Source organism: Amaranthus tricolor, chromosome 8, assembly GCF_026212465.1.
Source record: "Amaranthus tricolor cultivar Red isolate AtriRed21 chromosome 8, ASM2621246v1, whole genome shotgun sequence".
Taxonomy (NCBI): domain Eukaryota; kingdom Viridiplantae; phylum Streptophyta; class Magnoliopsida; order Caryophyllales; family Amaranthaceae; genus Amaranthus; species Amaranthus tricolor.
In genome coordinates, this window is record NC_080054.1 from 24,334,587 (window position 1) to 24,350,247 (window position 15,661).

A 15,661-nucleotide genomic window follows, 5' to 3' on the forward strand; every position below is an offset into this window, starting at 1 on the left:
TTACAAATATTTTAATTGATCTCATGATATATACATTTCAAATGCTGCAAGAACAAAGTTAAAAAAAAAAAAAAAAAAAAAAAAAAAAAACTTACATAAATCTGAAATTGATCCCTAATAGATTATACCTGGGAAAAGACTAATATCTACATTCTAAAAATACATTCACAGCAGGTTTTTTCCCTTCTTAAAATGGCATACAAGATACACTGGCTGATGCAAAACTGGTTGAAAAACGAACATGAAAACTATTAACTTCAACATAAACTAGCCAAGCGGCCGAAGCTGCTTTAACAATTGTACGACTTGCTTCATAGTCGGCCTTATTGAGAGCGTGTCAACGGTGCATTTTACGGCCAAATGTAGCACCTCCACCAGATCGTCATGTGGACCACTCTCCCAGATTTCGGTTGTGAACACTTCTTTAGCTCGACCTTGTCGTAAGAGCAAGTGGGCCCAAGAGACGATGTTGAATCCGTTTCCATGGGAGGAAAACGACGGATCTAATGCTTTTTTGTCGGAGATTAACTCTAGCAATACAACACCGTAGCTGTATACATCAGCTTTCTCAGACACACGACAAGTCATGGCATATTCGGGTGCTAAATACCCGAAAGTTCCTGCAACACCGGTAGTGGCATGGGTTTCGGAATTTTCCAACAACCTTGATAAGCCGAAATCAGACAAGTAGGCATTGTAGTCATTGTCTAACAAGATATTGCTTGGTTTTACATCTCGATGTATAACCCTTGGATTGCATTCGTCGTGTAAGTACGCGATTGCGTGGGCGACATCTAATGCGATCTTGTGAAGGGCTTTCCATTTAATGGACTTGGTGGATCGTTCTTGAATGAACTTTTCCAAATTACCACCGGGAAGGTAGTTATAAATGAGAAACATCTCGGTTTCACTGGCATGATAACCTATGAGGGTAACCAGATTAGGGTGCCGGATCCTTCCAAGGGTTCTAACCTCAGCATCAAACTGTTGAATGCAATGGAACCTTCCGACAGAAAGCCGCTTTACAGCCACGATCACGCCTGTAGATATCTCGGCCTTATAGGTTGCACCGAACCCACCACATCCGATGCAGTTACCTGCACTGAAGCAGTCGGTGGCCTTAACAATATTCTGGTACGTCAATGGCACCCCAATGTTGGTGAAGACCTTGATTTCCCGTCTTTCGTACACTTGAATCCTAGAGCCATCTCGGGGAGCACATTTCCTTGTATAAATGAAGAGGACGACGAGTGCCAACAAAACAAGGACGATAACTGATGCAGACACAATGGACGCGATCTCTATGGAGTTGAAGTTGTTCTTGTTACTATTCCCATCCGAAGGCTGCAATTCCTCATTATTGGTCTGTGCACTTGAAGATGACACGGTTTCATCAAAGGATTTGTTGAGTTCTGAGAGTAACCTTCTACTTTTAGGTCTCCTTACTTGAAATTTTTCCATGGAAAGACGAGAAGAGATTCCCGAGCAAGATTTACTGATGAAGTACGAAAGGTACGCAGCGACTCCATTGTTATGATGGCGACGATGGGAAATCCACGACAACAAAGACTGGCAGGTCCTAGATGTAAACTCGGCCAAATTAGGATTCTCAATGAGCTTCCTAGAAAACCCGTTTGAGCTAACATCGACATAAATGAGGCTTTTGCAGCTATCAAATGCTACATCTGTTATCCCCGTGAGCGAATTCTGCGACAAATTTACGATTTCCAAGTGATCACAACTACCCCAATTAGTCTCACCCTGGAGACCTGCCTTCGGTGCCCAAAGAACACTCAATTTTGGCAATGTGGTTATCTCAAAGGGAATCGATCCTTGAAATCGATTGCCTTCACTATGAGTAATTGCACCATTTGACTCACTATTTACCGAAAGCGGATCATCTAGATTCGACAAAACAAGAACCGACAAGTCACGACAACTCCCAAGCGTAGTTGGAATGTTACCATTAAGGCTATTCCTCGAAACATCCAAAACGGTAAGCTTCCTAAGCAGGCCAAGCTCACGTGGAATACCGCCTTTCAACACATTTGACGACAGCAACAATACTCGTAACTCCTTGCAATTCCCCAAGCCAACTGGTATCTTACCATTCAATGCATTTCCGGACAGATCAACATACTTTAGATTTCCACAATTACTCCCCCACAAATCGGGGATTATCCCTACAAATCGATTCAACGACAAATAAATCCCCCACAACCTCGGAAAATCATCAAGAAATACCGGAAGCAAACCCTCGATCTCATTTGCAGCCAAATTCAACAATTCCAAACTTACCAATCCTGAAAAGGAATTAGGTATCTGCCCACTAATTCTATTTAACCCCAAATTCAAAACCCTTAATCTACTCAGACCCTTACCCGAAACTGAAGTGGGAATCTTCCCAGAAATCAAATTCCCTTCAAGATCAAGCACTTCCAAACTCTCTAACCCCCAAATCTCGCCAGGAATTTCACCACTAAAGTGATGAAACGGAAGTGACAAAACCCTAAGTTTATTTAAATTCACAATCACAGGTGATAAACCCCCACTTAATTTCCCAATTCTAGCATCACAAAACCTCCTGATCCCTAATCCATAAAAAGGGTATCGAGTAACATTAAAACAAGAAACTTTCCCCAAATCATAATTAAAATTACCTGAAACTTCACCGCCGCCAACGATTTGAATCGATGAAACCCTAAATTGGGAATCACAACTAACACCAAACCAAGAACAGTGGTGAACAAGACTAGAATCAACGGTTTCAACCCAGGACGAAAGGATTCCAGACGGATCAGAAACAGAAGATTTAAACTCAAGCAAAACTTGTCTCTCTTCCAATAAAGACAATGAATTCCCAGAAAAAGTAAAAGAACCCAGTAACAGTAGCAACTCAACTAGTAAAAATAGCAAAAAACAATGCATCTTATCTTAGAAAAAAAAAAGATTTAGACCTAAAAACTTCCCCTAAATTGTTTGGAGAAGAAGAAATAAAGGGTGATTTACTGATTTATGCTTTTTGTGTACTGTTACTACAGACTACAGTTTGCTAAGGACTGCAGATTTCCTCTTTCTCTCTCTAAATATGGTTTTGGAGTTTCTCTCTCAAGAAATTGGTTGAGAAAGAGTTGTTGTGAGAAGGAAGAGAAGAGAAGGGAGGGTGGCTTGGGAAGGCCGTCGTTATAGGGTGGTGGGGCCTATGGAGGTTGGGGAAATAAATGCATAAACCAATGGACGAGATCCACGTGGAGTGTTAGTCCGGTTCAGAATTCTAGACCGGGGAAAAGTAATGGAAAGGGGAAAATATTGGAAATAGTCTGGAAATTAGGAAAGTAATTTTCTTTTTCTTTATTTTTATTATTTTTGTTTTTTTATCTCACGAGCTAGGATATTAGTATTTAAAATAGACTCGATAATTAAATAAAATATCTAATCCTGTAATTGAATATGATTTAATTTGACTTTCAAGATTCATTTATATTTTTGTAACAATTAACATAAACAAAAACCTAATGTTAAACCGACTTGAAAATAGAAAATCTAAGTTAATCACGATTATTTATAAATTACCATAAAAAGACAAAATAAAAACTAATAAAATAATCAAAACAAAAAAAATCATTAAAGTCATACACCAATAAATGCTTACTACGTACAATTAATTTATTGTTATTTACCTAATAAACCTCATTTAAAAATAAAAAATGCGCAATTTAAAATTAACTCGATGGTCCATGTGAAAATCTCAAAGCTTAACGTATGTTTTGGGGTGTTTGGACTTGCAGTATGGGTTGTTTGTCTTTGTTTTAGGGCTATTTAAAACCACCTTTTTCTATTGATTCGATTTGACTATTCTTTAAGCACCCTTATATTTCTTCTAATGATAAAATTATTTGTGTAAATATAAATATGGTATATAGAAATATTGTTTGATTTGAAGGTAGACTAAAGAATTTTTTTAGATAAAGAGGAAAGAAAATTAATCTTGCTTAAAGAGGGTGAAAATTAAACCTCTTCTAAAAGATGAAAGATGATAATTTTAGCGACTAGATTGACACATGATTTTTACTCACACGAGATTATATAAGGCTTAAATCTAATTATGTCATTCATGTCCACGTGGCACGTATGATCTATAGCTTAGCTTGAGTGAACAATTTAAGTTTGTTTGTAAATGGATGTGTTTTTGAGTAAATGCTTCAATAAATACAATTAGAGTAAATGCTAGCTATTCAATGATAAAAATAAATAGAATATCTTTAGTTCCCTCTAAGTGAAATGTAGTCGTATAGCCGTCAAATAGTCAACGAACGGGTTTTGGGTCGCCTTTTCCCACCAAGTTAATTTTAGGTCGGCTCATATCAAGTTTAGATCTACCTAATAGGTCTACAACTTTTTAAATATATCTTATTATTAAGTTTTTACCAAAAAATATACTCTCTTTATTTCTTAAAGTTGTTTTTATTTGTCAGTTTAATTTCTTGTTGTTCCCATCAAAAATATTTTTATTTATACCACATATTTTGTACAAAATTAACCTATTAGTGTGAAAAGCAAAATCTAGACATTTGGGTTTTTCTCCCATTCATGGTGTCTAAGAAGTGAGTACCCAAATTAGAGTGTTACGATCTAGACATACATCAAATACTTGATATCTTATTGCCGACGCCATTGTTCAATTACACATTTATCTTGAATTAAATTGCTTAATTTTCTTTTCGATTTAACAAATTTTGAATACAAATACATGATGATATATTCCCTATATAAAGAGGGTTAAAAGTCTCCTAAAAACACAATTAAAACAAGAATAACTTCCCTCAATATTATAAATTTTTCTATATACCACCTAAATTGCTACAACATAGTATTATTTACAATATTCAATGCATTTCATTTTTTTTTATTATATATTGACTGAAACCCTGATAGGTTTATACCCAAAATCCGACAAACAAATTGAAACGAATAGAGTAATAACTTAACGAGTAAGCAAGTAATAAAGCACACGAATGAGTAACTTTAAGTTGAATATCATTTACATTTATATATCGGCTTAACAACAAAAACGTTGACAAGCCTTGCATGAGAAACAAGATTTACAACAACAAGATGAACAAGTGAAAGAAGGGCAAGATAAGCATGAAGGGCAAGAGAAACATGATGTACAACTACAAGAGTTACAAGAAGGGAAACTATTACAATTACAATCACAACAAAAATTGCAAGAAAATATTCTAAAGCAAGAAAATAAACCACCATTTCTACGTGGAGCTTTTGTTTTTGAACCAAATATTGGGCTTTCTTTGTATATGTTAAGTTGTTGTGGTGTATTTTGTGGCTCTTCGTGACTTTTTATTAGATTATTTCTTTCCGCGCCAAATCTGACAAAGCAAATCAATAATTTAGGATGGTATTAATGAAAATAATATTTCATTACCTTAATATCCTGGGTGTTTGCTAATACAATATCTATGATAATCAAATTTTGATTATAAAAAAACATGATTTATAGTGTAAATCTTCATAAGTCCTCATTTCTACGATATTGAAACTTTGATCATACTTTATTCATAGTTTTTTAGTACCACCTATTGCCACATCTACTTATCATTCTCGACATCTGATACCGATAACCAAACATGCTATAATGCCATTAACTGTAAAAAATAATAATATAACTAATATTTCGTTGTAGGTACTAGATAGTGGTAAAGATATTGGTAATAAAATTTTGATCAAGAAAAGTTTTATTTTCACAATTTGTCGTTACCAACTAATACCATATTTCGAATAGTAATGCAGTTGAATGAATAAGCAAGACCATTAAACACGTCAAATGATTTTCCTACCAAATTTATACTAATTTTGCATTACCATGCATTTTCACCATTAATATCGACAACAAAAGGCCGATAATATAATTTGGTTAGAAGAACTGCTCAACAAAGTTTATGGTGATCATACTTGTCCTACTCTAATTATTCTTTTCCTTCACAAAATCCATTCCCATAAATCACCACTTGTAAAGGTAGCATTAGGCATGTTTAGCGGTTTAAGTGTGAGTACCAAATTACCATGAGAATGACATATAAATCCATCTTTATTACCATTATTTAATATCAATAATCAAATACCCCGTAAATATCTTCCACAAAGGCAGATTATGATATTAAATGTACGTAACCTTACCCATATTAATTATAACAAAAAAAAGTAATTTTCGATTAATGACATACTACTATAAATGAAATAAAGCAAAAGGCTTACATTGGAAATACAAAGGAGTAATTGCTATCTTCACTTGTGTTAGAGTTAAGGGAAAGGCTTGTAGAATGAACATTTTTGTTTATAAGTTGCTTTCCTTCTTTGATTAATGACACATCTTTTTCCTCTTCTTGTTGAATAACAATAGGAGTTCTTAAAACATGTTGATTTTGATTAGGTGGCTTTGGTAAGCCAGCAATTTTTCTTATTTCTTGAAGATCTCCAATCACACTTTCACCTTGAAATTTGGGCCCACTTTTCAATTCACCACTTAGTAAAAGTGCTTGGTCTCTTCCTATGCTAGCATTACCAACATTAAGGCTAAATAATGATTCATTTGAAGCAGTACTCCATTCTGCTGGTATGAGCGAGTCGCACCTCTCAAACACGTTTGATGGAATTCTTTTTGAGTCGTAATTTTCTTCGTTTTTCAACATCACTTGAATGTTCGGAGGCTCACGAATAATAGATTCAGTTGACTTTCCGATTGATTCATCATCCTCATTTTCCAATTGTGTATTCATGTAATGCTCAATACTAGTGTTCGTTTCTTCGCTTATTAATTTTTGATCTATAAGAACCAAATCCGACTCTCCATCTCTTTCCATATTTTCTAAGGAAAAAATTGTGTCGTTTGAATCGACTGAATATAACTTGAATCTATTGCTGTCGTGACTCTCATTTCTTTGATGAACAACAATATTCCCAACAACATTTAGATTGGTTTGTATAGAACGGTTAACATTTTCTTGGACAATCTCAGGGAATAACAATTCCCAATTGTTTTCCCTTTGATGTATGTCAGATTCATCATTTAGTGTAGTATCATATTGGGTTGTAGTATTGATGTAAACATCACTTTCAAAGTCATCAACAACCATTTCTAACCAACTTTTAAATATTCCTTATGCATCCAATACAATTACTAATTACTTTAGAATTTTGCTTCTAACTAACATAGGGTGAATAATATTATGTCACAACCTGGTAAAAGAATTAAAATATTTATTATATTTAAGAAAATTATTTTAAAATTTTTAATAGGGCGTATTGGAAAATTAATATAAAAAATCTCACTTTCAGCAAATAATAAAAATCTCACATTTATATCATTTGTTCATATAAAGTATACTTTTCAATTGCTTTACATGTTAATACTGGTTTTTTTCTGGTTTTTTGACTCTTCATTGATGTAAATACGTCACGCAATAACAAGAAAAAATTTAAATGCAACTATACAAGCTTTAAGATGTAATAAAAAGCGATCGAATAGTGCTTTAGATAAATAAATGATATAAAGATGAAATATTTGTATATTAATCAAAGGGTAAAATTTTTATTATACAAACTAATGGAAGTGAGATTTTAAAATTTTAATTTTCCAATAATATTTCATACATACTAATATATATTCTATTACTTCTAGCAACAAATATTAATCATTTTCTACTATAATTCTTGTAAAAAATTATTGATCATAAACAATATCACAAAATTAATTTTTACAATTTGGCACTCCTAATTTATCATTTTTTACAAGAAAATTAAGAATAAAATAAAATACCTTATCGAGTTATTGTAATGAAAGCGGCAATCTACAATTTACCCCTTTCTATGGGTTTCCTGTGCCGAAATAATAACTTTGTTAAATTATTATGGAATCAAAACAATAATAAAAATTATTTTAAAATTTACAAAATTGGCTAATTTTAATAAAAGAAATGTATGTAATTATATAATGGATGTTTGCATAAAAAATAAAATTTTAAATACATAATTAGTTTACCTTGATAATTGTTTTAAATTTGTTTATAATAATTGAATTATTGAGATTCTGGGTTTCTGGGAAGGGAATGGACAAAGGGATGAGAGAAATGATGGCAAAGAGAGAGACGGAATAGAGAGAGAGTTGGAGGAATAAGGGTATTATTGATTAGAGGCATAGCGAAGCTCAAGGATGTTTTTTATTTATAAAATTATAATTAAATTTAATTCCAAATACTAGTATTACTTAGGAGTATTATGTATTTATATTTATATTCTTTTCTATTCTAATACTCCATAATTTCGCTTTTTTTTTTTGTATTTGTTGATTATTTTTAATTTATATTTTATTTTTAATTAGAATTTAAAATATAGTCAAGTGATATTTTGTTTGATTTGTATGTAACTTTCATTAGTATTAGCTTTTTTATAATTTTAAACAATCACAATTAGAAATATCTAGAATTTCAATATTTGTATCGACAAATGTGCAAAATTAAATGAAACATTTGGTTAGAATATGAGTATAGGAGGATTACATACTTTCTATGTCTCACTCAATTTGCATTATTTGCTACTTTGAGTTGTTAAACTCACTTTGCATCATTTTCATATTTGAAAATAAATCAATTATTTTCTTTTAATTTTATTCATACATCATAAATTTCTTTTTATTTTATTTTATCTATATAATAAAATATTTCTGTTCATTAATTACCTACTATTATATATTTTACTTAAAAATATCTCAGTTAAATTTACAAAGTAGGGACGAGAGTAATTATCAATATAATTGTTTTTATGCGAAACCTTTTAAAGATGTTGGCTTGTTGTTCAATGAAATAATAATTTCTAAATATAATGGTTCGTCACGTGAATTAAAGAAAATAGAATCTTTTAGATATTAAAAATAATATTTTATTGAATAACAATTTGATGAAGAAAAAATGAGGATCATACATATTAAAAAAATATTTAAAGAAAAATTAGTGGAAAAAAAATATGGGAACCACAACTAATGGAAAAATATTTTTAAAAAGTTAGTGAGAAACATGTGGGAATCATAAAAAATATAAAAACACAAAAACTTGTACTCGGTCGCCTCACGCGTGCAACCAAAAAAATTATATACTTGCCGAATTCAAGCCTTAAATCACCCATTTGAAGACAAAGTCAAATCGAAGACTTAAAACCTCTACTCCAAGCTTCAATCTTCCTTCTCCAGAAGCTTAATTTAAATTTTTTAGCTATCGACTTCAATTCTTAAAATACTTATTTCATCACTTACAATGTCGATTCTAACTTTTATGAATGTTCATTTTAAGACTTTGAATGTCTATTCTAATGGTTTTAAAGTTTCTCAAATGCAAGACATAAAATGCTTTAAGGTCCAAAATATCCAATTCAAGTTTTAAAATGGCACTTTCAAAACCCTGAGTGATCGCAACTATACGTCCGTCTCACAGGAGATTTGTTATTGTAAAAATGTTAAATTAAAATTAGTGGAATATACGTGAAAACATAAGTATTATCAAAATATTAAAATAAGGATGAATAAGGTTATTCTTATCTAAAATTTGTAATATAATTTTTTTTTATAAAAATAACAATTAGAACATTCAAAATAACAAATAAAAACCTATTTAAGAAAAAAAAAAAAGAATATAATTTAAGTTTGAATCACATCTCTTTTTCTCAATCACATGCTCCAAACAAAAAATTGTTGTGGATGAGATTCGAGAACTTTGATTACCTCGTTAATTTTGTCTGGCGTCATCTCTTTCATGAGCTTCTCTTCTGTTCTTCTGTTCTTCGATTTTCTCCTTTATTCTCCTAATTTCCCCCCCCCCTCCCTTCTCCAATTCTTCTTCCGTTGCTTATTTCAATTCCTTGGGATTGCTTGATTCGCTAATTTCGGTGAATTGAGTTACTTGGAATTGCGATTGGATTCAAAGCAATAGAATCGGAAATCGCATTGGGGAGGACCCAATTAGGTAAAACTAATCGCTAATTTTGTTTAATTGAATCATTTGGAATCGTGATTTTAAACGGATACAAGCACGATTTGAATTTTGCTGCTTTCTTTACTTGTTACTTGCAGTTTATTTGCATGTGCCTTTTTCAGTCTATATTCTTCAGTCATGATCTTTCCGTTAATCTGTTGGTTTCGAATTTCGAACCTTTCCCCCTTTTACATGCTCTCTATTCATTTTACACTATGTCAGTATTGTATTACTATTACTCGCTACTTCACTTGTCTGTCAATGGTGGCCATGGTGGAAAATCAAACGAAGAAGGAGAATTTGTGTACACGAACATTGGGACTGTATTTTGGTTTTGTATCCCACCCAAATCTTTTGGCATTAAATTTTTGCATTAAATTTTGGCATTATTGCTCAGAAGTGAATTTATATGGTATTCTATAATGTTTCCATCATTTCAGGTATTTAGTTGTCTTGTATGCCTTCAAGTCTTCAACTGATATTTACTCAATTGTTTTATCAGTGGTTAGCTTTAGAGGTACCCATTACAATTATTTCTTGCGTAATCCTATTTCAGGAATACCTTTGTCTAGAAAACAAAGTAAGATTAAACATATTTCTTTTAGTTTGAGGGATGGAGCTCAAAGATGAGACCTTGAAAGTTATGTGAGCAAGTGCAGAAACTTAGAGTTGTCCTCGTTGATGAAATATATTGCCAATGGAATATGATTCCTTATTACTGTTCGTGTGCCTGACTTTGTCATGTTGTTGATACAAAAATAATTTTATCAAGCTGGTAAAGAATTTTATCTTTCGCAAGTCGAGGAACTCTTTGGCTGCTCATAGTTTTTCTATGGGTGGGATACACTGCGTATGTTGATGATGACGATGGTAAAGGATTAAGATCGTGGAAGCTTCAGTTTTTGCCTGAATCGCTTAGTATATATATTTAAAAGCTGCCCTTTTTTTCTTTTTTGTCTGTAGTGTTACCGAAAGGTGAATTGAAGATTTTTTCTGAATCTCCAGATTTCCTGGCATTAATTAGTTTGCCACATACATTGTGAAAGATAATTCACAGACGAAATTCAATCAGCATCTTTAAATATTAGGACTGGTTTTACAAAGGCAAATGAATAGTTGATTTTTGTCAATGCAGATAGTTGAAATGAAGTTTTGCAACAACGGAGGATTAAATAAGAGTTGATGGAAAAGCCAGAAAATTCCAGCAAACCTGAGTCAACAGTTCCTAGTAGTGGTACTAGAGTTGGTGGTGCCTTCTGGAATGTTGTTGGCTTTTCAGGAATTAAGAAGAGAGGTCATGGGAGTCGTTCATGGATAAGGATTGATCATAATGGGAACGCAAAAGTTTTGGAGCTTGATAAGTCTACGATTATGAGAAATTGCTCCTTGCCTTCTAGAGATCTTCGGCTTTTGGACCCCTTGTTTATCTACCCTTCTGCTATATTGGGCAGAGAGAAAGCTATTGTGGTAAACTTAGAGCAGATCAGATGTGTAATAACAGCTGACGAGGCTTTTGTGATGAATTCTTTGGATGGCTCTGTCATGCAGTATAAGACAGAATTGTGCAATCGACTACAAATGAACAGGGACCAAGCTGGTAATTAAACATTGTTGATTGCAATTATTTTAAATCTTTACTTGAAAAAAGTATTGCTGGAACTTAACGAGTATACAAAGCATGCTGTTGTCTTTTCTGCTGCCCTTCTTGACTGGATTGGATCTAAGATAGTACACCTAAACAAGTTCTCACACTCTAATTCTCCTATTTGGCTGTTAATCCCCCAACTTTGCAGGACATCTGATGCTGGTTTTACCCTGTCTTATAACCATAAAGCTTTATGCTTTTCTTAAGAGAAGGAAACTGATAGTTATTAAAGATTTTGTTTTGTCATGCGAGTTACTTCTCATCTTGCCTTTTACGAAAATAATGGGCATGAATTGCTTGCAATGTGTATTGTTACAGATGAATTGCCATTTGAATTTAGAGCACTCGAATTGGCTTTGGAGCTGACTTGCACATCTCTGGATTCCCAGGTATGCAGCATAGTCCTAGCAGAAGCTGCAATGCTGTTTAATATGTTAAGCATTATTTTATTATAAGCGTAACGATGAAAGTTTTTTGTGACTTGAATCCTTCATTCTTCTGAAAGTTATTTTGTTTCGCCTTTTTTTTCATCCTTCCGCTTTGATGAAAGTGTAAATACCATATACTACATATCCACCCAATGATATTCCGTATTTGAACTGTCAATATTATAGTATTAATGTCTCTCACTAATTCATGTTTTTAAATCTATCGAAACTAAAAAATATTCAACTATGATATACTTTAAATGGGATTGGAGGGAGTACTCTACAAAGTTGAGCAAACACACTAGTCGAGAGAGTTTTACCTGAGTGTAACGTCAATCCTAATTTTGTGAAACCTGTTAGCCAAAACTGAATCTTTCTTTAGATAGTGTTTAATCTGCTTAAAATTATGTGTACTTTCAATGAGGTTTTATTTCTTAAGCAGTTTGTTATTACTTATTTCATAGGCTAAGGAATTGGCTTCAGAAATACGTCCTGTGCTCGACGAATTGGCATCATCTATTAGCACCCTGAACCTGGAACGTGTCCGCAGATTCAAAGGCAACCTCCTTGGTTTGACTCAGCGAGTGCAAAAGGTAAAGTCTCTATCTGACATTGCCTTGGCTTGATTGCTTACCTGAGTGGTCTTTTGACAGAGTAAAGCTTAGCCCATTTATTTGATGTATATGCATGAGGTTTTTCTTTTATACTCTGTTAGGATGACACGCTCTCCGCCCGTGAAATTTGCATTCCTTGAACTAATCGACTGGTGTGTATACTCTTCTAATTTAAGCTTTCATGTGACTGATATCAATTTACTTTTAGGTGCGTGACGAAATTGAACATCTCATGGATGATGATGGTGATATGGCAGAGATGTACCTGACAGAGAAGAAAGAGAAAATGGAGGATTACATGTCAAATGATTCAGACATAGAAAATGTTCCATCAGCGGGCCATAAATGGGTATCAAAATCTGCCCCAGTTTCACCTGTTGCACCTGTTTCTCCTGGGACCGTAATAGTTGGATCCCAGAAGTTGCAGAGGGCTTTGAGCAGTATTACGGGATCTAGCAGGCGTGAAAGCTTTACAACAAGTTCATCCAGTCAGAAAGAAGACATTGTTGAACTTGAGATGTTGCTTGAAGCATATTTCGTTTTCATTGATCACACGCTTAGCAAATTGTCATCGGTAAGACCCCTATACTTTTTCCCGTTTGTATTTCATGGGTTGCTTAGTGGTTGAATGTTTTCCCTTTCACCTTTTTGACAAGGGTTCGGTTCCCTGGCCTTACGCATAAAAAAGAATCTATTTTTCTTTGAAAACTGTTCTTGTGTCTGATTTGTAATGCCAACTTCTTCACATTCTTATGAAACAGCTTAAAGAATACATTGACGATACGGAGGACTTGATAAACATCAAACTGGTTAGTTAATCAATTTTTTGGTTCATTACATTAAACTCTCTACAAGGTTCAAATATCATAAAGATTTTTGATTTCACCGTCTGTATACAAACAGGGAAATGTTCAGAACCAGCTAATACAATTCGAATTGTTGCTGACAGCAGCAACATTTGTCGTTACATGTTTTGCCGTAGTCACTGGTGTCTTCGGTATGAATTTCGTGACCTCGGTCTTCGATAATCCATTTACATTCAACTGGGTTTTGATCATTAGCTGTACTAGCTGTGCGATCTTATACTTTTGCTTTTTGGTTTATTTCAAAGGGAAGAAATTGGTCCCTGTTTAGAAGCGCTTTGCATATACTTATACTGTAAACTACAACTCGTTTTGGTCATTTATCAATTCAAGATTTTAACCAGAATAGTGCTTCCAAATTTTTCAGAACAACTAGTTTTTCCTCATTTATTGTTTGGAGGTTTTTTTAAAATTAGTCTCTAATATAAATTTATTTCTAGTAGTAGTATAAAAGTATAATAGAAGGAATACTGAGAGAATCCTGTCATATGATGTCTAGAATCTGACTGCCACTAGCTAGCCTAGATCATGATGTCAAGTGTGGACTGTGTTTGTGTGGTAGCAGAGCAGTTAGCCAATTACCACAAACAAGCCATGGCAGTTATGTGTGTATTCGTCCATCCACGTTTCTTTGAAAATAACCATCTCACATGGAAAAAAAATAAAGAGAGATTGACTAATATATATACTTAATAGGTTAATGGGCTACTTCTCCTGATACCATTTGATTTTAGGATGAAACTTCATCAGATTTATGTGTTGTAGTCGAGTATTTACGTGGATGGTACTGCATGGCGTATGCTACCAATAAAGGACCCTCATAAAGTCATAATAATACTTTTCTTTTCGAGAAAAGTATATTTTGTATCAGCAAAAAATACTATTGATATTTTATTTATTGGTTATGTTTAAATTATTTCATATAAAAAGAAACATTTAAACATGAATTTTTCTGAATATATGAACTAGAATATATTCAAGTAAAATTTTATTATATTTATCTTGATGTATAGAATTTAAAATATAATTATACAATGATTTTTATTCTGTTTACTATTTAAAGTTTAATTTTCTAGCATAACAAAAATTAAAGAGAAAATTATAGAGGGTCTTATACTAGGTACTTAGGCACTATATAGAGAATGAGTATAATTCGGTTGTGCATTTCAATCATAGTTCCTTTATACTTACATTCTACTCTCTTTGTTCCTTAGAATTTATCTCATTTAATAAAAAAAACTTTTTCAAAAATAATTAAAAGAGGCAAATTCATAGTGATAAAAAAAATATGGAATGGTTATTGTAAAAATATGATTGTGATGACTGATAAATGAGAACCAGGTGAAAAATATAGAAATTAATCTGTTTAGAAAATGTAAAGATTTGAACATAGAGACCTACTTATTATGAGACCGACTTTTCCTCTTTGTTTCATATTTTCCTCTTAATGTCATTTGATATTATTCATCCTACACTTAGTTTTAATTTTTAATTTTATATTTAATATATCAATTGAAATTTTATTTAACTTTTTTAAATATAAACTTACAAATATCATTTTTATGAAATTTTTTTATTTAACTATACATATTCAAAGACTTATTATTAAAATTAAATTAGGGTATTAATAAACGGGTATTTCCAAAGAAAACACTTAGCAAAGAATACTTATCGAGGAATATAATTTTAAAATCAAAATAGAACAAAAAGCTGGAATAGCTCAGTTGGTTAGAGCGTGTGGCTGTTAACCACAAGGTCGGAGGTTCAAGCCCTCCTTCTAGCGTTTAATTATTATTTTTTAAAAAAATTTTAGACCATTTTAATGTGTGTCCGTTGCATACCATTCATCAACTAATACTTCATTAAAACACAAACTAAAAGAAAATACATTCATCATTACCAATTACCAATTACCATTAACCATTGCATTGATGGATGATACATAGAAGCAAACATAAGATGAAACATAGAGGCAAAATAACATAAGATGAAACTTCACATGATGGATCGGATGATCTGAGATTCGGTAGTTACTTGTTTCTTAAAATACGAAAGTAGGCAGAAGGATTCTTCT

At 32.7% G+C, this 15,661-nt stretch overlaps 3 protein-coding genes and 1 non-coding gene across 4 annotated transcripts; 2 read left to right on the plus strand and 2 right to left on the minus strand.

The window, feature by feature from the left end:
• Positions 1-3,163, minus strand: LOC130821404 (LRR receptor-like serine/threonine-protein kinase RPK2). Its single transcript, XM_057687158.1, has one exon. The coding sequence runs from the start codon at positions 2,926-2,928 to the stop codon at positions 268-270; it is 2,661 nt and encodes an 886-aa protein (XP_057543141.1). The 5' UTR covers positions 2,929-3,163; the 3' UTR covers positions 1-267.
• Positions 3,164-5,059: 1,896 nt separating this feature from the next.
• On the minus strand, positions 5,060-8,202 carry LOC130821678 (uncharacterized). Its single transcript, XM_057687466.1, has 4 exons — positions 8,057-8,202; positions 7,835-7,893; positions 6,274-7,254; positions 5,060-5,387 (listed from the first exon to the last, which is right to left on the minus strand). Exons 3-4 carry the CDS (start codon positions 7,149-7,151, stop codon positions 5,060-5,062), a joined length of 1,206 nt encoding a protein of 401 aa, XP_057543449.1. The 5' UTR covers positions 7,152-7,254; positions 7,835-7,893; positions 8,057-8,202.
• A 1,513-nt stretch (positions 8,203-9,715) lies between these two features.
• LOC130821406 (magnesium transporter MRS2-5) lies at positions 9,716-13,930 on the plus strand. The gene is made up of 7 exons (XM_057687159.1): positions 9,716-10,028; positions 11,173-11,634; positions 12,001-12,071; positions 12,575-12,703; positions 12,933-13,298; positions 13,486-13,533; positions 13,628-13,930. The coding sequence occupies exons 2-7, from the start codon at positions 11,220-11,222 to the stop codon at positions 13,856-13,858; spliced, it is 1,260 nt and encodes a 419-aa protein (XP_057543142.1). The 5' UTR covers positions 9,716-10,028; positions 11,173-11,219; the 3' UTR covers positions 13,859-13,930.
• A 1,366-nt stretch (positions 13,931-15,296) lies between these two features.
• Positions 15,297-15,370, plus strand: TRNAN-GUU (transfer RNA asparagine (anticodon GUU)). Its single transcript has one exon. It is a non-coding gene; the product is annotated as a tRNA-Asn (tRNA).
• The last annotated feature ends 291 nt before the right edge of the window (positions 15,371-15,661 follow it).

Coding starts and splice junctions, on each gene's coding strand:
- LOC130821678 (XM_057687466.1), bottom strand. CDS start 7,151: ATGGTTGTTGATGACTTTGAAAGTGATGTTTACATCAATACTACAACC. Junction 5,388..6,273: donor TACTCCTTTGTATTTCCAAT/GTAAGCCTTTTG, acceptor TTGCTTTGTCAG/ATTTGGCGCGGAAAGAAATA.
- LOC130821404 (XM_057687158.1), bottom strand. CDS start 2,928: ATGCATTGTTTTTTGCTATTTTTACTAGTTGAGTTGCTACTGTTACTG.
- LOC130821406 (XM_057687159.1), top strand. CDS start 11,220: ATGGAAAAGCCAGAAAATTCCAGCAAACCTGAGTCAACAGTTCCTAGT. Junction 12,072..12,574: donor GCACATCTCTGGATTCCCAG/GTATGCAGCATA, acceptor CTTATTTCATAG/GCTAAGGAATTGGCTTCAGA. Junction 12,704..12,932: donor TGACTCAGCGAGTGCAAAAG/GTAAAGTCTCTA, acceptor ATTTACTTTTAG/GTGCGTGACGAAATTGAACA.